At 41.4% G+C, this 20019-nt stretch overlaps 2 protein-coding genes across 3 annotated transcripts; one reads left to right on the forward strand and one right to left on the reverse strand.

The window, feature by feature from the left end:
- Window positions 1-160: 160 nt before the first annotated feature.
- LOC120809061 (sodium/nucleoside cotransporter 1) lies at window positions 161-7507 on the forward strand. The gene is made up of 19 exons (XM_040162619.2): window positions 161-197; window positions 1342-1392; window positions 1553-1632; window positions 1747-1823; window positions 2091-2182; window positions 2325-2514; window positions 2610-2751; window positions 3263-3376; window positions 4008-4082; window positions 4154-4234; window positions 4355-4435; window positions 4616-4741; window positions 5683-5813; window positions 5890-6058; window positions 6178-6375; window positions 6498-6579; window positions 6661-6759; window positions 6837-6945; window positions 7086-7507. The coding sequence occupies exons 1-19, from the start codon at window positions 176-178 to the stop codon at window positions 7204-7206; spliced, it is 2040 nt and encodes a 679-aa protein (XP_040018553.2). The 5' UTR covers window positions 161-175; the 3' UTR covers window positions 7207-7507.
- LOC120809059 (alpha-protein kinase 3) lies at window positions 7442-19080 on the reverse strand. 2 transcript variants are annotated; one of them, XM_040162615.2, is made up of 15 exons: window positions 18941-19080; window positions 18376-18647; window positions 18031-18063; window positions 17523-17644; window positions 16988-17105; window positions 15592-16885; window positions 10774-13243; window positions 10345-10492; window positions 9740-9867; window positions 9618-9653; window positions 9249-9523; window positions 9056-9144; window positions 8740-8957; window positions 8596-8644; window positions 7442-8514 (listed from the first exon to the last, which is right to left on the reverse strand). In XM_040162615.2, the coding sequence occupies exons 2-15, from the start codon at window positions 18513-18515 to the stop codon at window positions 8175-8177; spliced, it is 5460 nt and encodes a 1819-aa protein (XP_040018549.2). In that variant the 5' UTR covers window positions 18516-18647; window positions 18941-19080; the 3' UTR covers window positions 7442-8174. The 2 variants fall into 2 exon arrangements, with proteins under 2 accessions (XP_040018549.2, XP_040018550.2); XM_040162616.2 differs by lacking the exon at window positions 18031-18063.
- Window positions 19081-20019: the final 939 nt, after the last annotated feature.

Consider the following 20019-nt stretch of genomic DNA (forward strand, 5'->3'; position numbering starts at 1 on the left):
GGCAATACATTTTTCCCGATTCCTGATTCCTGAGAACACTAAATGTTGCGACATACACCCAGTTTAATTTGGATTAAATCGTTTCCAGAACGGATCGTTCCCTTTACGCAGAGCACATTCCTTTTCAGGACGTCCCAACTGGACCCCACAGTGGACCCGCCCCCTCCTCCTCCCCATGCAAACCCCATGGAGCATCTGTAAGACACATTATCAACAAATTGACGTTTTTTGGCCCGTTGAGATTTCATCCACTTTTTAGCCGGTTGAAAAGACGTTTGAGGTCTTAGAGGTTGAGACCTCGTTTCAACCCAATTTCCATCCCATTTCAACCTTGAAATGACGTCTAGTGCTCACTGGGATGAACAAACGGCGTTTTATGAACAATCAGAGATTTGGCGTGTGTGATGAAATTACATTTGAACAGCAGTGACCAGAACAAATAGCTGCCTTTATATCCAATAATTATTCATCACCCTGAAAGTAATATGCAAATTGAACAATATATCTAATGGTCCAGAAAACTAACTGATTCTGCAGCAAGAACTGGCAGTTAATCTAAATGACATCCTGTCCTGGAAATTAATGTAACATTGCATGGAAGTACTTTGTGTGTATCACAACTATTAACATACTAGATCCAAAGTTCACATGCTTATCATTGGGCTGCTATTATAACCTGTGCCCTCTGATGTCACAGTTTTTCCTTTTCTAATGTTATAACATATGTTATTCACAGTAGGCTATTTGATAATGCATAGGGCCACCTGCATTTATTTGCAAAAACAATTGGTGTATTATACTTCTATTTCTGTGTATATGTACAAGGTCAACCTAAATTGTGATTGAAGCTTTCCTAGAAAAAAAAATACTGAAGATATTTAAAGTTGTTTTTGTGCCGATTAAATACACACAGTAGATCTACGTAATAAGAAACATGTTGTATTCCTAAAAATCCTAATTCATAATACAACTTCACTGAATCACTGCTGTTTTATTTGGGAGCAATATTTTCTTTATAAACAGAACCTGGGTTTGGATTGGATCGTTTCCTCCCACACATAATGTCATTCATGATTAATCCGCTCCTGTACTTATTACATGCCAGCTTTTAAAAAAATCTGATCCAATGGATTCATACCTGTACACAATGTTTCCTATTTATGAGCCTGTGACTTCTCAAAACGTGCTCAAAACACTCCTTATCAAAAGGTTGCTTCATACGACCCATTAAATCATTTATCGCATTGGCTGTGTCCTGTACTCCCATGAGGGAGATTGAAAGTTCACGCAACCCTGTCTGTTAATAAGTGATAAATGTGTGGACAGGCTCTTTTTCCGCAGTGTGGTTTTCAGCACAGCGTCTGCCGGCTGGGTTGGAAGGACGCACAATGAGTAAGCCGTTTCCTCTGCTCTTCCTTTAATACAGCGGGTTGTTTTGCAGTTGTAGACGGGATTTAGCTCACGCCGTACACACAAACACCGCTCAGGTTTTGTTTGGCGTTCCTGCTCGTTAAACTGCCGCGCAGAAGTAAACCATGGTTGTGTTTTTCAGCGGAAACCGACGGAGTCTCGCTCAACAACGTAACCCACGTGCGTGGAAATGGATCGGACAACACGGCTTTTGAACTAGGGGTGTGTATTACATATCTGTTTTTATTTTTATTTATTTGATCTTTTTTTGAGATAAAGACACAGCATGTTTGGTGATTAATGCGTTTGTCAAATAATTAACCTTCGTTTTTCTAGGATGACTTCATTTCCGTTTCTGGCAATAACAAAAGGCAGGCTGAAAACGCTCGAAAGGGACTGAGCTCATACCTAAGGTGTGTTAGGTCAAGTGCTTTTGGTAAAGTAATACTCGTTTGATTTGTAGTCCAATTCTTACAGCAGGTGCACAGCAATAAGTCTCTGGAATGTTGATCGTGTTTGTACTGTATGAATCTATAGTCCTTAATGTACCTCCAACATAAAACCCGTTCAGCTGTTCTGTGTTAAACTTTGTTCAGATGTGATGGAGTACAATAACAATTTGAAATTGAATAGTTATGTGAAAGGCATTTTTTAATGGAATGTTTTGCCCTGTAATTCAGCCTTGTTTCCAAGCCGATTACTGCCGCAGAGGATTACATCAAGGGTCACTCACAAGCTTTCAAACTATTTGTGCTGGGCCTACTTGGAGCAGGTAATATGAATATTCTATAGCATCTGGAGAGACAGCGAGATCCTCCTTGTGGCACTGGCACGCAGTGGCACACAGTGGCACCGCGGAACACTGCCCGAATATAGGCAGTTTTTTAGTCCTAACACCCTTTTCTGTCCTGCAGGTTATGTGGGCTACTTTATTGCAGCCTGTGTTTTGGATTTCCAGAGGGCCATCGCTCTCGTGGTCCTAACCAGTTTGGCCATTGCTGCTAAATCGTATGAACTCCTGAAGGAGCACAGAGGAGAGAGCATCAGTCAGTGTTTCAGACCCGCAGTTACATTTTTAAAATCTAACTTCAAATGGTTCAAATGGTGAGTGAATGCCTTTTCTTTTTCAGTTAATGGTAACGAGCTGCACGTTTTGCGATCGGTCAATGAGGTGGCGGTGTGTTTTATCGTCCTTTCAGGGTTTTCATTTTAGCAGCTGTGGGCCTGCTTGTTCTTTGGCTCGTCTTAGACACGAGCCGGCGTCCTGAGCAGCTGATCTCGTTCGGAGGGGTGTGCATGTTTGTCGTGCTTGTGTTCCTCCTGTCAGCACACAGGACAGCGGTGAGTTCTGGAGAAGGTCACCGACTCCACTACAGGATGTACGACCGCTGCAGTGACAACGGTTGTTGAAACATGCTTGGTCATTATCACTCGTGTTATCTCCGTTTCTTTTTGCTGATTTATGATTTTGTTTGGCCTTGTGGCTGTATCACCTTCTGTAGAAGTGCTTCCTTGTGATAACGTAAGGGGTTGTGGAGACTCCCTGATACGTTCATAACCTCTTCTTTTTATAAACCTATGGTAATAGTCTCTGTGACGCTCATTTCTATAATGTGTGACAACATGCATACAGCACATTCAGATATACATATAATCAGAACAAATTAAAAAACACTTTGTAATGATCAGTGGTTATTGTTTGCTTGACGTAAAGCGTCATCATACATTTTTTGTTAATGAGTTCTGAGTTTTGTTACAAACTATTATGAATACTGCTATAAACAGATCATAACGTGTTATGGTGCGTTATAGATATTGGCGTCATAAAAAATAATTACTCAATCTTTTATAGGTGACATGGAGGCCTGTGTTTTGGGGCCTCGGAATGCAGTTCTGTATCGGCCTTTTCATTATTCGCACACAGCCTGGACTCATTGCATTCGAATGGCTTGGAAAACAAGTACAGGTATTGGATTAAAAAAAAAATCTAGGTGCATTTCAAAAACTGTTTAAGAATGTTCTTTAAAATTAAAATAATATGCGGTCTAGCGTTTGTCATCTTACATTTTGTATTGTATTTAATAGGCCTATTGACCTATGAAAGATCTATTCATAGTTATGAATGTTGCTGTAATATGTGCTTGACACAGGCCAACAGGAAGTAAACATGGCCCCATGCCGTTGACTAACTTAACCAATGTGTTGTTGAGTAATCGGCTACATGATAATGATTAAGCTTCACAATGATGAGTTAGATTATTATGAGTGTCGATTACAAAACCACCCATTTTATGTTCAAAATAATCCAGAATTCACTTTTACACGTAAACTATCAAGGAAAAGTATTAGTATCAAATTTCTAAACAGTCACTATGCTCTTGGTTTGCTTAATATTCTTGGCTTGCATAGCACACTATATTTCTTATATACAAGCGCGCAATATATTTTAACTACATGCCTGTCTGTCTACAGTCTGCTAATGTGTTTTTATTGTACGGTACAGACTTTCACTCCATATAGTATGAACGAGTATTGCATCTCAAATGTCCATGAATTGAGGAAAGAAAAAAATGTCTCCCCTCATCTTATGATTTCAGACATTCCTCGAGTACACCCAGGCGGGGTCAGGTTTTGTTTTTGGGAACCTGATCAACGACATATTTGCCTTTCAAGTAAGTGGTTGACATTTTAGTGAATATTGAACTTGTTAAACTTGAGCTTGATGATTTCTTTTCTCCTTCAGGCGTTGCCCATTGTTGTGTTCTTCAGCAGCGTGATGTCAATCCTTTACTATCTGGGCATAATGCAGTGGCTCATTCTGAAGGTGAGGAAAGTTTAAGCTTCCCCTCACAGCCTCGTAGGTCCCTGTGGACCTGGGGGGGCGTACTGCTTACGTCTGCAGGGTCGCACTGTGACAAAGATCCATGTGTTTTTGTCCGCGCAGATCTCATGGTGCATGCAGATAACGATGGGAACCTCTCCCACAGAGACCTTGAGTGTGGCAGGCAATATATTTGTTGGGCAGGTACTCTGAGCAAGACTCGATGCAACACTATCTTTGATACTTATCTCACTCTGAGATCATTCTCCTTTAACATTTTATGGGCCATAGGTCTTCTTTACACTTTACATTCATAGTTATAATGCAGTAAAATATCCTACAGTTAATCTGCTTTTTCTTTTCTCCTGCTCGTATGTGCATCAGACCGAAGCGCCGCTGCTGATCCGCCCGTATTTAAAAAACATGACCAAATCTGAGATCCATGCTGTCATGACTGGTGGATTTGCCACAATTGCAGGCAGTGTCATGGGAGCATTCATCTCATTTGGGGTGAGATACAACATTTACAGGCATGAAAAAAGATTACTAAAATGAAAAATAAATGTATGACAAGGAAGCAGGTTTTCTTTTTAAATTAAAATCTAGAGACAGAATCTCTAGATATCTCAATTTTGTCCTATATTAACTGAAAATCATTTTAAGCCATACATTTTCTGAATTAAAACAACAACAATTTACAAGGCTCTAGTCAAGGTCAGAAAAGAATAGGCCCAGAATAGAACATTGGGCAACACTCTGGCAAATATTAATTTTGTTTGACATTTTGCCACCCAAAGTGCTTTTCTTCTTAAAGAGATGCTTGCCAAACACTTAAAAGGAGTGTTTAATAATGACATGCAGTCAAATGAACCCTTCGGGAGGTTGATGAAAAATAAAATTCTACCTATTAAATTAAAACAGTAAAGGATATATGGGTGGAGAGAAGCATTCTTCTTTAATGTGAACACATCCACTGATCAATAATAATAATTGATTGATAATATACATATATATATATATACAGTATATATATATTCATATATTGTATTAGATAATTATAATAATATATAATTAATGTATATTTACATATTTGTGTAATATTTTCTACTGTATCTTGGTATTTGTATTTTATTTTCCTTAAAGTCAGAATTTGTATATTATGATTATTATCACAAAGGAAAATTCTTTGCATTTGAATTCACAATAAACCATTCATATTCAGATTTGATAAGTGATTTTTATCTAATGTTATTGTACTTCCTTACAAAGCTCCACATGTTTTGTATTTAGATAGGGAGGACGAATACCAATACTAACACCAAGCACCACAAAACCTTTTGTATAGTTTGACCTTTTCTGCAACAATCATGCAGACCATCGATTCATGTGTGTGTTGATTGTTGCTGTGCTACAGGGGCCTGCATCAAATGACATTTCTTTGTATTTTGCAGATTGATGCATCGTCCTTGATATCAGCTTCTGTAATGGCTGCTCCTTGTGCTTTGGCCATCTCCAAACTTTCTTACCCAGAGACAGAGGAGAGTCCTTTCAAGGATGAAAAGAATATCAAAGTGGCGGCTGGGTGTGTATTTCCATCAGTTAATCTCTTGTCCTTTTGCAATTTCTGTGTGAATTCATTTTTTTTGTCAACTCCTTAGAGATGAACAGAACATCCTGGAGGCTGCTAGCAGTGGAGCCTCTGCTTCCATAGGTCTTGTTGCTAACATTGCTGCAAATTTGATCGCCTTTCTTGCCATTCTGGAGTTCATAAATGCCTCTTTCGGTTGGTTTGGCGGTATGGTGGGCTATCCTTCAATTACATTTCAGGTATATCTTAAAACAAAGTGGGTTATCTGAAACAGAATATATATATTTATATAAATATGAAGATAAATATTGAAATTAAAAGTAAGTCTAACAATAACTAAATATCCTTATGCTCCTAGATGATTTGCTCTTATGTATTCATGCCCGTGGCCTTTATGATGGGAATACCCTATGGGGAGAGTTTCACAGTGGCTGAACTAATAGGCACAAAGCTCTTCCTTAATGAATTTGTGGCTTATCAAAAACTATCCGGACTGAAGGTCAACAGAGTCAATGGTCTTGATGAAATTTTCGAAGGGAAAAGACAATGGATATCTGTGAGTAAACATTCTTAATTGTAGTGAATGTGGCGATGATACAGGTCTAAATTTATGTGCGGAAGAAATAACGTGGAGCGATTTTATGCAACGCAATAATGTTTTTTCTTTTCTTTTTTCAGGTCAGGTCAGAAATAATCACCACTTATGCTCTTTGTGGGTTTGCCAACTTGAGCTCGCTGGGTATCATGATTGGAGGCTTGTGTGAGTATTGCGTCATTCCATCGTTGTGTTTTTGTCCTGCCACAGGCTCCTCTCTTAGTAACGACTTCTCTTTTCTCAAAGCCTCTATATGCCCATCCAGAAGAGGCGATATCTCGTCGATGGTGTTGAGAGCTATGATCACTGCCACTTGTGTTTCTCTCATCAACGCTTGCATTGCAGGTGAGAACTTTTTCTTAGTTTTTTTAACAGCCGTGTTGTGATGTAACTGAGTAGTTTTTTTTCACTTGATTTGTTAGGGATCCTCTACGTTCCTCTTACTGACTGTGTGGAGCTGTTCAAGACATCTGTGGCTTTCAATGCCACAGATGAAAATATTGGGACTTGCTGTAAAGACCTCTTTCAAAAGTAAGCATGCACATTTTATGGTGGCGGAATTTAAATGTCACAGTGACACACATTTTTAATACATCTGCACTCAGGTAGGTTGAGTATATCCCTGAGACTATTTGGACTCACATCTCAAATATATATATACTTTTTTGCAGCACTGTAAACAATGGGACCGTCTACTTCGAAGGGCCTTGGAGCGTGGTAGCAAACGCCACTTTGTATTTCTCTAAATGTTGTCAATGCTGTGGTCTTTCTGATGTTGCGGTTTGTAATTAGTGATTTTCCATATTTTTACATTTTTTTGTAACAGTTGATGTAAAAATGTAAAGCCTATACGCATATCTTTTAAAGATAAGCGTACCTTCCATTTAATATATTGTACATTCATTCAATATTGGATTTAATTTAAAGCCATGGATTAAAAGGAAACCCCTTCAGAAATATAGATATCAATCAGTTTGATGAAGTCATACAAAAAATTAAAAACCTGAAATGAAAATGTGATATATGGTTGGACACAAATGTTTTACATATTTATTAAAAAAAAAAAATTGCTTATGTGATGTGACAGCACAAAGACTGAAGACACATTTATTTCTTTCTCTTAATCGCTCATTCATTTACTTACTTATAATGAGAGTAGGCATGTTATTGTTAAGAGTTTAATGCTGAACCCCGACTGCACATTTCTTTGCATCCGCCATGCGGAAATATTATCGGTACCAATTAAAAACACAGACACAACAGAGACAAAGTACTTAAAAATTACTCAAAAGTGCACACTAAATCGTTGACCTAAAAATAGTGCTGTGGTTCCACAGCATGAACTTAATTTGCTGCGTAAAGAAATGCTGCATATGCATTTCTAATGCAAGCCAAGCACGACGTCTCTCATAAATTAACTTATGTTAATGAATGATGTCCTCCTCTAAAGCTGTACATCACAGATGAACGAGCAGCATTTAATATGGAACTCCCTCTGTGTTTGTGGGTTTATTCTCCAAAACTATTTCAATCCAACAAAGAAAATGTCCAACCCTTCATTATAAGAAAGTGGCCTTTTCAGTAAGGAGGATTTTGATACAGCTGATAAGCTTTTGAGTAAAGTTAAAACCAAAGCTTTTGTCGGATGTCTTGTTACTATGATTCTAATGACAACGGAGAAATTCACAGTAATTCTTTCTGATAAGTCAGGCCAACAACAAGAGGAACACTAAATCATTACGAGCAGTGAAATCCTCTTTCTACCTCATTTCAAGGACCTCAACAGTTTCTGCAGGCTTGGGTTTAGCGCCTGATTTAGTGTCCTCTGTCTCCGCAATTTTTCTAGTCACCTTTGGGCTTGGATTAGCCTTTCTAGACACCTGAGGGCTGTTTCCTTTTCGCTGCAGCTGGGGGCTGTGGGAGCCCAACTTGCGGTTGAGGAGGGGGCTTCTGGAGCCCTTCATCTTGGTGGGTTGCTGCAGATTATCCATAGGTTTAAGTGAGCGCAGGCCTAGAAGGCCACAGTAGTAGTTGCACTGATGGTGTGTCTGGAACTGTTCGAACGCTTCAGGAGACCCCTGCTCCGTTAGTCCTTGGTATCTGAAATGCAAGGGGTCAACTTTTTATTTTGGCTATAGAAAACTAAGACTAACATTTTCATTTCCTGGTTGTGATACAAACCCTTTGGACTTGGTCACAACTCTGACATTTGTAATCTTAGTTTCAACTCCTGAAAAACAACAAATCACAGAGGGTTACTGATATTATCCCTCTCAGAAATAGATAAAGAAATGAGCTGACTAGGAGCTTGTTTGAGGGTCTTACCCTCCAGCCGAGTGACCAGCAAATTGCCATGCGTCCACTGATGGATCCAGTGCTGGAAGGTGCAGCATTTCTGCTCCACCTCAGAAACGTTTCGTGTAACCAGCATGCCGTTAGGATCCATCGTGCAGTAGGTGAGGAAGACGCCCTCGGAATAAGCCTCTACCGTAGCGTATGGCACAGAGTTTGCAGGCCGGTACATCAGATATTGAGCAATAACTCTGTGGACAACAAAAAACAAATTGGGCTTGATGTTGATGACAGAAGTGGCGCATTTTATAAAGGAATCGGAGCCACTGTATATAAGCATGGTACTTACTCTAGAGAAAACCCAAAGTTCTCAATGACCCTTGCTTCTGCAGCAAAGATTTTACAGTACTCTCGTATCATGTTTTGGACTTTGCATTCCTGCCAACACAAACAATTTAATAAGGCAAATCACTGCACTGCAATCGTGATCACTAGGAAATGAGTGGCAGCAAAAATGATTGGATACCAGATCCACCACTCACTTGCTTAGTTATCTGTAGATTTCTCTCCGCGAGGTTGCTCTCCTGTGTGGTCCCGTAGGCGATGGGGCTTTTAACTTTGATGATGCAGGCGCTTCCAGACTCAAAAATGGGATCCAGGCCGTAAATGACCTTCACTCTGCTGGCTTTGTGGGCGAAACCCTCTCCGATGTGCACCGTCTCGGTCATGATGCGGCCAAAGTACTTTGCAGCCCAACTGCCGCAGTCGGCGAGACCTCTGTTGAACAGCAGCGGGGTCATCTCAATCTCTTCTCCCACTGAGGGAAAAAACAATACACATATTCACATGGAAATTGTAATTTCAGAGAAAATGCAGAAGAAAAAGAACTGGGAGATAAAAGCTACCATAACCTTCCAAATCGTCTTTTAGTAGTATTCCAGACAGAACTGTGAATAAGAAAACAGAAAGAGTCATCAGATATAATTTAAAGATACGGTGGGTTTCACACTTGGATTTCCCTGGTCATACTTACTGTCTGTGCTGAGCAGGAAGTCAGTGGTGTCAGTCCCGTATTCATTAATGATGGAACAGCCATACACTCCACAGTCGTTGCTGGATGCCAGAACAACAACCAGTGCGACTTGGCTTTCATCTCCTCCACTTGAGGACCAAAAAGAGCAAGACGTAGTCATAAAACTCGCCGTGTTAAGTTGTCCAGAAAGCCAAAGGTTTAACATTCATCCACAAGGTGTCACTGTGAGACAGAAGGTCACGAGATGCAGCATTCTGCTGACACAGCAGCCAATTGCTCAAATATAGACTTTTAATGCCCCCTGGAGACGGGTAGGAGATATTATATCAGGTTACAGCTTCTGTGTCTAGCCAGAGATTCACCTCTCTGTGTCATAGCTGTGGTGCTCACAGTCACATGAGCTGGACGTCGCCGCAGTGAGAATATGAAAATGACAGATGGCCACGGGTTGCACGCTGAGGCCCAAATAAATCCCATATATTGTGTTATAATATATATTATCACAACAGAGCAGTACAACAAATTGAACACCACACGACATCACTGTTTTATGTCAGAGGGGGTTAGTGTGGGCTTGACACTGTGGGACGAGAAGGCGGCTTTACCTTCTCTTCACCTCTAGTATTTCCTTCTCATCTCGGTACCACTTAATGGTGGAGTCACTGAGCACGTTGAAGAACTGGCACCACAGCTTAAGGTGTCCGGAGGCATCTGGGAACGGCTCCCCCCTGATCTTACGGAGGACCTGTGGAGCTGGTGGTGCATGAGAGAGGGGTGCCAGGGTAAATATACAGTATACTGTCCTGGAGAGTGGGGAGGTTCGAATGTTTGCCCTGCGTCACAAACAGCTGTGCAAGGAAACCAAACGTATCGACAAACTCAACTGTTTCTATGGTGATAGATATGGGAAAAGATATCGGTGAAGAGTTAGATACATCCCGCTGTAAACTGCTGCCTAAAAAATAATATACTTTATTGTGCCAATGAGAGGACATGCACAACCTTTTCATTTTTTTTTTCTTCAAATGCTCTACCTTTCAAAGGATTTGGTTTCTTTTCAGTTGGTTTCTCATCTTGTTTGGTGCTGACAGGCTCTGCTGCGGGAGTCTGCTCCACGACCCTCGGCACCTCCAAGGTGACCTTTCTGCGGTTCAGCAGAGGAGAGCGCCTCTCCATCGGTGGGGTATTTTGTCCCGAGGGAGCTTGCAGCAATGCTGCTCGGCGAGCCTGGCTGGGCGACATGTAGGGGTTCTCCTTCCTGACTTGCGTTTCCAGCGCGCCGACCACCGCTCCCTCTCCGTCTTCCTTAGTCTTGAGGATGAAGATTTTTCGACGAGCTCCTGAGGCCAGCTCTTCGGGCGTGGCCGAGCGTATGAGCGACAGACTGTCCCTGCGCTTCAGGCGAGGACTGCTCTCACAGGAGAGGGAGGATGTCGGCGTTGAGCCTCCACTCAGATCGTCCTCGGCTTTGTCAGTCTGCCGGTCACCCGCAGCAATGCCTTCTGTGTCTGCGGCAGTTTTAGACATAAATTTACGGAGACTAGCCGGACTCAGAGATGGATGTGCCGGAGGTTTAGAGCAGAGTCTCTCAACAGATGATCTGTTTCTCTGAAGGTCCTCGGCAGACACAGAATTCTCTTTTTTGGCCTCTTTAAGGTGGTTTGTCGTCAAAATGTCAGCGGCAATGTTATCTTCTATTGATCTACTGAATGGTGGCACTTTGTCACCAACTTTTGGATTGGGAGCTTCACATAGTACAGACGGGGTGTTTCCTGCTATACCTTTTTCTGTTTTTCTTTCTAGATCATGGTTTCCACTTTGAGGTTTTTCAGGCACAGATGTATTATAAGTGTCCACATTGGGCTTGGTTCCCCTTTGCGTGGCAGCCGAAGCTTCTGTTTCCATCCACTCACTTTGTGTGTTTCCAGAATCACTTTCATAACAAGTGACAGAGATTGGCGGCACCACAAAGAAAGGCACTGATGGCGTTTCTAAAGGCAGCTGTGTGTCTGAAACGTGGGTATTTACCTTCAAATCCTCCTCCTGGTTACCAGTGCACGAAACATTTATAACAGGAATTGGTGCACAGTCCATCTGAGGGAGCTGTTCACTACTTATCAAACGCGGCTGCTCTCGCTCAGACCTTTTTGTCGCGTCATCCAATTGCACAACTTCCTTGACATTCTCTCCAAGAGAGAGGCTGATGTCATTCGGCAGACTTTTCTGCGTGGGCAGCGAGCTGGTAGAATCGACGACACTGTAGCCTTGGATTGTCAGTGTCGACACACTATTGGCATCATGTTTTTCTAAATGGGCGGGCTCTGATTCTTGCTTGTTTGATCCCAAGATAGTCAGTGGCAGCGTGCACTCTTTTAGCTCCGACTCCATTATTTCGATTTTGGAAATTATAAATTGCTCATTTTGTTTATCAGCTGCCACAGGTGGTTTAATATCTGGGTTGTCATCAATAGTAGATGTTTGGATTTGTGGGATTTTTGCTGATGGCTGACCCTGCTGTCTCTCACTGCTCTGTTCATGCGCAACCTTATTGTAATCCTCCAAAACATACACGTCACCCTTCTGGTTTTGAGTTACCGAGAGGCTCTTTGATTCATCCAACTGCTCATCTTTCACTTGATTTTTCTCTTGCTGCTCCACTTCGAGCTCTAAACTCTGATTTCTTTCTCCTGCGCTCTGAGCTTCTAAAATGACTTGCTCTTGGGGTTTAAGATCATTACCAGAGTTTACTTCCACATCTAAAGCAGAAATCAACACATCTTTTAGTTCGCTTTCCTCTTCACAGCTTTGAAAACCGGTGTTTGAACTCTGCATTGCGTTGACATTGCGGACTTCGGTGCTTTGCTCTCCTAACGAGAACGCGCATCCTTGCAGCATTTTTAGGTCACTCTTCTCTGAACTCTCAGTGGTCGGAAATCTTACATTCATTTCCTGAATAAGTGAAGAACATTCGGCCCGTTCTTTTGATTCATCTCTCTCTACGTTGTGTGCTGCTACAGCAGGCGTCAACAAACGAATGTGACCTGTGGTGTTAGATTTGCACGGCTCTATTCTCTTTTCCAGTGAACATGTGGTTACTTCAGTAATCTGAGATGTCTGCGTGACCGAATTCCTTTTCTCTTCCGCACATAGCTCATTATTGGAGCTGACCTCCCCCGTGTCAGGTTCACCTTCTTTGCCCGTCTTATCAACGCTCATCTTTTCTTCTTGCGAAGTTTCATTGGGTGCCTCTCCCAGGTTGAGGCTGCTTGACCAAGAGATAAGATTGTTAGAGCAAGTCCAGCTTTTTTCCAAACCATTGAGGGTGGGTGTGAAGGAGTATTTCTCTTTGTAGGAGTCCTGCGTCTGTGGAGGAACAGGCATTTCTTCCATGGGTGAAGACTTATCTCTTACATCTTCTTGATTAGACGGTGGGGAAACTACCAGGCAATCTGGCGCTTGCTGGTGTACAGGAACCTCTTTGATAACAGATTCTTTGACCTCAGCCTGATAAAAAAGGAAATATATATATATTTTAGTACCACAGTGTATCAGTGTTTCTTTTTCACAAAGAAACACATGAAACACACACCTTGGTTTTACCTCTCAGGCATGCAAAAATGTTGAGGAGTCATTTGAACGGTCTGATGTCTGTCATTGACCACACAATACTATTACTACTATACTATTATTACTATACTAAAAAACAGTCTCGTGTCATTTATTTTTGATTTTTTCAAAAAGTTATGCAGTGACCGTGGACTCCATGAGACGTTTAGCCTGACACATATTTTGCTACCATCAACGGAAACATGAAAAGGGACAGAACCTTCCATTGATTCATTGCGTGTGTGAATGTGTCACATTCCCAAACAGTGAGGAAGGAATCTAAGTTGAGGCTATGAAAACAGTTCAATCAACGATTGGTGGATGTTAAACAATGAAAAGTATGATGCGGAACAACTACAATAACTGAAGATATATTCATGACTTGTTAGCTTATTTCCAAAACTTGATTTAAAATGACTTGTGTGCTCTGGCGCTTGTGCTGAGACACAGACTGCGGAACTCCGACACGCTTCACGCAGATGTGGTGTTTGCTCAAAGATGAATCACAACATGTCTGATGTTATCAACAAGCTGTTGATGAAACAAAACTGAACAAACATGACATTAATAAGTGTTATATTTGAGTGTGCATTGCGCCGAAGGAAATATCCACAGGTAAGGGTGGAGGGAAATGAAGTCACATGCCACCTCGTGATAATACTGAGAAAAAAAGAAGTTGCCGCTTTCGATGGAAGGGAACTGGTGTCACATTCTGAAAGGAAGCCGCTGGCGGCGCTACGTTTATGGTGTAAATAGTTGTCCTACACATGTGACAAAACGTTCAGATAAATATGACTTCCTCAAATGTTTATGCGCGTAAATAGTTCACAACAACCATAGCAATGGTAAAGTTGAAGTTCCACATTATGGTCAAACGATCACTTTGAAAATATATGATGTTTAAAGGCCAAGTTCAGTTCCCCTTTTCACCTGTCATTGAGCAACAGACAACTGAATGTTAATAATACATCCGCCCTGCTTTACTGTTACTGTTTTTTTATGTACAAATCCTGGAACAAGTCAATCAAAATTTCAGTTTTGATAAGCTTTACAGGATAAATAAACAAATTTTCATGTGTGAACTAAATAAATCTATCTTGATGGGATATTTGAAAATACATGCTTGTTTGTTTTGACCATTACGTTTGTATATGGCCACTGTATGGAACTGCTTTTCATAAACTATTTCTAAACTTAAAAATCAGCAGAGGAAAATTGAGCTCATTCATTCATTTCAGGGTTAAATCTGAGCATCTGAAACTTGAATCCCTCGGAAGAAAATATATCTTGTTTTTACATTTATCAATTTGAATAAGGTCCGAACACAAATCCATATTTAAATGATAATAGTGTCACAGTCACAAACTGAACCATATCAGTACAACCCAAAACACAGCAAAAAGTGATTCATTGCTCCTATCGGCTTTCTTCCTGTACGGACGCATGCTGTACAGGATATTAATCATAGCATGATCATCCAAATTCCCTATGAAAGGCCTAAAACAATGATCCAAGCTACACGGCGATTTGAAGAAGTACCTTCTCCTACTGCAATAGATGAGGTAGAGGTTTATTTAAAGATTTAGACAGGGGGGGGTGGGTGAGGAATGCGCCCAATGTGACGAGGCCTTCCTTTCATGCAGAGGCCTGCCGCTCTGCTCCCACTCATCCAGAGCACACAGCAGACTGCCGCCGCAAAGCCTGTTTGTAACCTGAGAACCACTTGTGACATTCAGGTTTCATCATGATCTCTGACGCACTACTGTTCAACTCGTTGCAGCCAACATCTGAGATATTACCTGTCCTATCCTACAGCGCGCCGAGTCGATCCACAACATCCCCCACCCCCACATGTATTCAGTGTAAGTTGCTCGGTTCTTTCGGTTCCCCATTTTATCCCGCACTTTGTTGTTTGGGTCGACTCTTTTGAGTGATGCCGATGCAGTTCAACCACAGAGTCTCATGGCCAGACTGACTCACTCCACCAGTCACTCATCACTGATATTGTACTGTATGTTTTAAAGCAGCTGTATTGTCTAGATGTCCCAGGTCTAACGAATATAACGTCTAGCAACAAACTTTTATCACCAGCAGCAGCTCAAAGCTAAAACTGTGTCATGCTGGATATAGTTCAGGCTTAGGCCCTGAAGTAGTTCATCTTGTATTATCTTGTCACACAAACGCAGACTATTTATACCTCTTAAGTGACAGCCAGCTGCCCTTGAAGACCACTGCACTGTGCATACCTCAATCGTGACTTCTTCACCTGGACTGCCGCTGTCTGGACCCAAAGACTCCTCCGTGGCCTCCTCGGCAGCATGAGCTGCGTCGCCGCTCCGCCCCGTGGACACGTCGACGCTCCCAAGTGGCAATTCATGAGCTGGCGGCTGGTCGGTGTGTGGAACTCGGTCTTCATGCTTGTGTTCATGTGGCTCGTGTGACTGTTGTTCTGTATCCACAGTCTCTGAAAGCTGTTTTGGTTTACCCACTTCCATGGACGCAACGTCTTCTGTGAGAAGCTCGCACACTTCATTTTGTTCTGGCTGCAGCCCAAACGACGGCAGCGTCGGAGCATGCGAGTGGTGAAACTCTCTCTTCTTGCTCTCGGTGTGGTCATGAGAGTCCTTCTTGCCTTTACCAAAGAAGAAGTCTTTGACTGTGTGCAGCACCGAGGAGATGGATGCCTGGATGTTTGGGTGGTCATGATCCTTATGAGCCTTGTTGTGATGTTTGACTTCTGATCTATGTTTTGTGTACGGGACTTGTGTGTGTGAAGTCTTCAAAACACTTTCCCTCTCTTTCTCGCTTTCTACAGCCATTTCTTCTTCTCTCCTCATCTTTCTCTCTTGCCCTTCTTCCAAGACTTTGTCTTGTTCTTCCACCATGTTTTGCATCCTCTCTTGCTCCTCCACTTTCTCTTCACTGACACTTGCAACAGGGATATCCATCTCTTTGGGTTTCTCCCCTCGAGATGAGCTCTGATTCTCCTCTGCAGCCTGCGACTGGAGAGTCTCTGCCAGAAATTGTGCCAAACCCATTCCTCCATCGTAAGAGTTCTCCCCCCCGACCCCCATCATGTTGGTTCTGCTGCTGCGTCTACTGCTGTTGTCCACCCCAGCATCTACTCCATTCGTGATCTTTATTTTCTTTTTGGCCGAGGTGTCCTCCGATGGCGATTTCTCATCCAGGTCTTTGGATGTCACAGTGACTGTTTCCTTGACTTCAGAGCAAACACCATTAGGTTCTGCTGCAGCTCCCAGTTGATCCTCGGCCTCGGGCTCCAGGACAGAAGGTCTATCTTCCTCTGCCGGGACGTGCCGCTTCCTTTGAGGACGTTCTGTGTTTTCCTTATCCCTCTTCTTGATGTGATCCTCCAGATCTTTCTTCTTCTTCTCTGCTTTCTGCTTCAGCTTGGCGAAGAACCTCTGGTGAATCTGGAACTCGTTCATGGTGCCGACTTCCAAAACTCCAGAGCAGGAGACAATACCTTTACTATTGCTGGCTGAAACCTGATATATGGCGGCATCATCCAATGTGCACCTGAAAACAGAAACACTTATTAAGCTCATATTCTGCTCAGTGTTACAATTCTCAACAAAGAGCTTTTAATCATTTAATGCAATAGCTATTTGTGATACATACTTGTAAATATGGAGGGTGTGCGCTTTTCCATTACGGCAAATTTCATATTTTGGGAGTCCACAATAGCGATCCAGTTCCATATCATCTTTATACCATTTCAGTTCTGGAGCTGGGTAACCTAAAAGAAATTGATGCACAATTATTAACGGATTGCCTCTGGGTTATGAACATAACAGAGCACTCTATCAATGAATAGTTGTTACACAGAGTCCATGTCAATTTGGCTTGCACTAAATATGATTATGTTTGGGAAATGGTACAATAGAAAATACAGTATAGAAGCTTTGGCATGGATGTGTTTCTAGGTAGTTGCATCATGTTTGTGAACGGACACAACGTCTTAAAACAATTTCTTAATATGGTCTGCGGAGTTAAAGGATCAGTTCAGGAAGAATGATCAGTTACCTTCAAAAGTGAAATATTTCCTTTCTTTTCAGATCAGTCACATCCTGTCTATGTACGTACACAACAAATCTCAAAGGTTTCAGTTCCTCCGACATGCACAATGAAGAGACATGCAAATGGACAGACCCACCTGACACCACGCAGGTGAACTTCACGTTACAGTTCTCTGACACCGCCCTTGATTTCAAGGTGGTGTCAAAGGATGGCTGTATGTCCTCAGTCAGCTGAGCCATGACGCTGCACAACGTGCTCCTGGAAGCAAACACCGACACGTTAGAGAATTTATTTCTCTTGAGTCGTAAAAGGTTTTACATTGTTGAATAATTTCAGTGACCTCTTCGCCTGTGGGCGGTTCATTCCAGTGACTTGCTTGATTAAGAAACCAGGATGTTAATGGAGATTCCGTGTGGTGACGAGAATGTGAAAAACTTACAAAGGGGACTTGTGAGGTATCAAGCAAAACAAAGTTTTCAATCCAACACTAAAACCGCTGTTCATCACCGAAAAATTGAACGCAACACTGGACAAACTGGACATTTACATGACAGGTCAAACGCGGGTTTGTTTCATTCTTGAGCGCAACACGTTCTTGTGGTTAAGATGTTAGTTGGGAGGAATGTTTTAAAAACGTGGATTACCTCGTTGGCCTGTAGTGAGAATACCTTGAATAGCTATTCGGAGAGGAGGCAAATGAAGGAACGTCAATTATTAAGTTCTGCGTTTAACCCAATTAAATAGAATACTTTAATGACGGCTCTCCTCTTTCACAAAGAGAGCGTTGCTTTGTCTTTGTGGTTCGTAGACTGAAAACAGACACACACACGTAATTGATGGCATAGGACAACTGTTTGCTGAGCAATATAAACAAAATCCTTGGTTTGACGTTTTTTAGATGTTTTTTACCACCATGCAATGTAGATACATAAACAGACCATAAAGAAACACCCGGTGCACATACACGGAGGGCAGGCGAGGCTCTCTACCTGTTTTCTGGCCTGACATTGGAGAGGTAAGGATTGCGGCTCTCTGTACGACCACTGGAAGAGCTGCCCTCCTCCTCACTGAAGCTGCTTGTCCTCCCGTTGCCAGAGAAAGAGCGAGTCATTGGCCGTCTGGAATTCATATTCCACTGGCAAAGTTCACAATATATTTCAAACTTTTGTTAAATGTATGACCCAGAGGGGGAAACTACTCCGTGTTGACGTCCACAGTTTGTCGAGGCTCAAATATGAGGGCGTTATTGACGTAAAAGCCGCTGCGGAAGAAAAAAAGAGAAATACCTTAGAATGGCACCTGTTGGAAGTTAATGCTTATATCGTCAAACACAATGTCAATCATTTCTTTATACAAAAGTCAAAAATACGGTTAAGTCTCAATGCTTGTCCTTTCTGAACAAGCGAAGTAATTTTGCATTAAAACAAGTTATAAATAGGTTCAGCTATCTTGTGTTAAACATGAACCAAAGACGTCTTATTAGCTTGTACGTGTTAGGAATACAATTCTGCTGTGTCTTAATCACCTTAAAACTAGATACTTGTTCCAACTTACCATCGAGATGTTGTCAATGTTGCTTTGGAGCCATAGTCTGTGAAGGAAATCTCTGTAACTGCCTATCATAGACACGCAAGTGTTGCCAGCAGGGGCCTATTTATAGCAGCCCCACAAATAGGTGTAGGAGCACATCAGATTTTCCAAGACTAAATTCAAGAAAAGAGTGTAAGAACCAAACTAAAATTAAAGTAAAAGCTAACTACTCAAATAAATCATTAATTAAATTAATTTCCTTGATGGTCATATCAATGTCACTGGTGTTGATCAGTCTTAAAGTTGTAAAAAGGGTGTCCGAACTTTGAGAGACTCTAGTGGAGTGGATGTGGACTTATGAAACATGTCTGTGTCCTTAGATGATGACAGCCAATAGTCTGTGTCCTGCTTTGCTTAAGAGTTACTTGGGGACAGGCCCCCTGCCTCTGTATTGCAACACATGGTCAAAACATGGAGACCTACTTACTGCTCAGGTTTCACACCAATTACACACAAACAGGTTGTGTCGATGAATAATAAAGGCCTTCTATGATTTGATGATTTAAGTGTATTTTTAAATATAGATGTTTATGTTATAGCATAGGTAGATCTAAATTTGCATTGTTTTAAACAGTTCTTAAATATTTTTATGCTGATCATTTATTACAGTTGTCATGAATTGCATTCATGATTATATACAATAGATTTCTATTTAACATGCCTTTTGTATTTTAATCACATTTGTCTTTCGGCCAATTTATTCATCAGAAGGAGATTCTTAAATCATCTTGTTTAATATAATAATACTAATAAAATGAAAGCTTCTACCAAAAAAAGAAATGCACTTGCTTTGTAACGAGGCTGACTGTTTTGTAAAAAGGCCACGTACATGTATTACAAAAGGGTTACTAAGAAATAACTATTCATTTATACACAGAAAATACAAAGTAAATATTAGTAACTGAACATTTTTGATTGGTCAATAAAAAAGGTATTTAAAAACTCACTATAAAGTCACAATACTCACTATATATTTTAGGACTATAACCCATGTCGCTCTATTAAAATGTGTAATTAGAAAAGAATAAAACAAGAATTATTCA

The sequence above is a fragment of the Gasterosteus aculeatus genome, chromosome X (assembly GCF_964276395.1).
Source record: "Gasterosteus aculeatus chromosome X, fGasAcu3.hap1.1, whole genome shotgun sequence".
NCBI lineage: Eukaryota > Metazoa > Chordata > Actinopteri > Perciformes > Gasterosteidae > Gasterosteus > Gasterosteus aculeatus.

Bases quoted from the DNA above. Each gene is read 5' to 3' on its own strand.
- LOC120809059 (XM_040162615.2), bottom strand. From the start codon at position 18,515: ATGAATTCCAGACGGCCAATGACTCGCTCTTTCTCTGGCAACGGGAGG. The intron at 16,886-16,987 runs GTATGTATCACA...TTCTGTTTTCAG, and splicing joins CACACCCTCCATATTTACAA to GTGCACATTGGATGATGCCG. The intron at 9,654-9,739 runs GTAAGTATGACC...TCTTATTCACAG, and splicing joins CTTCCTGCTCAGCACAGACA to TTCTGTCTGGAATACTACTA.
- LOC120809061 (XM_040162619.2), top strand. From the start codon at position 176: ATGCAAACCCCATGGAGCATCT. The intron at 1,824-2,090 runs GTGTGTTAGGTC...CCTGTAATTCAG, and splicing joins GGACTGAGCTCATACCTAAG to CCTTGTTTCCAAGCCGATTA. The intron at 6,059-6,177 runs GTATATCTTAAA...TTATGCTCCTAG, and splicing joins ATCCTTCAATTACATTTCAG to ATGATTTGCTCTTATGTATT.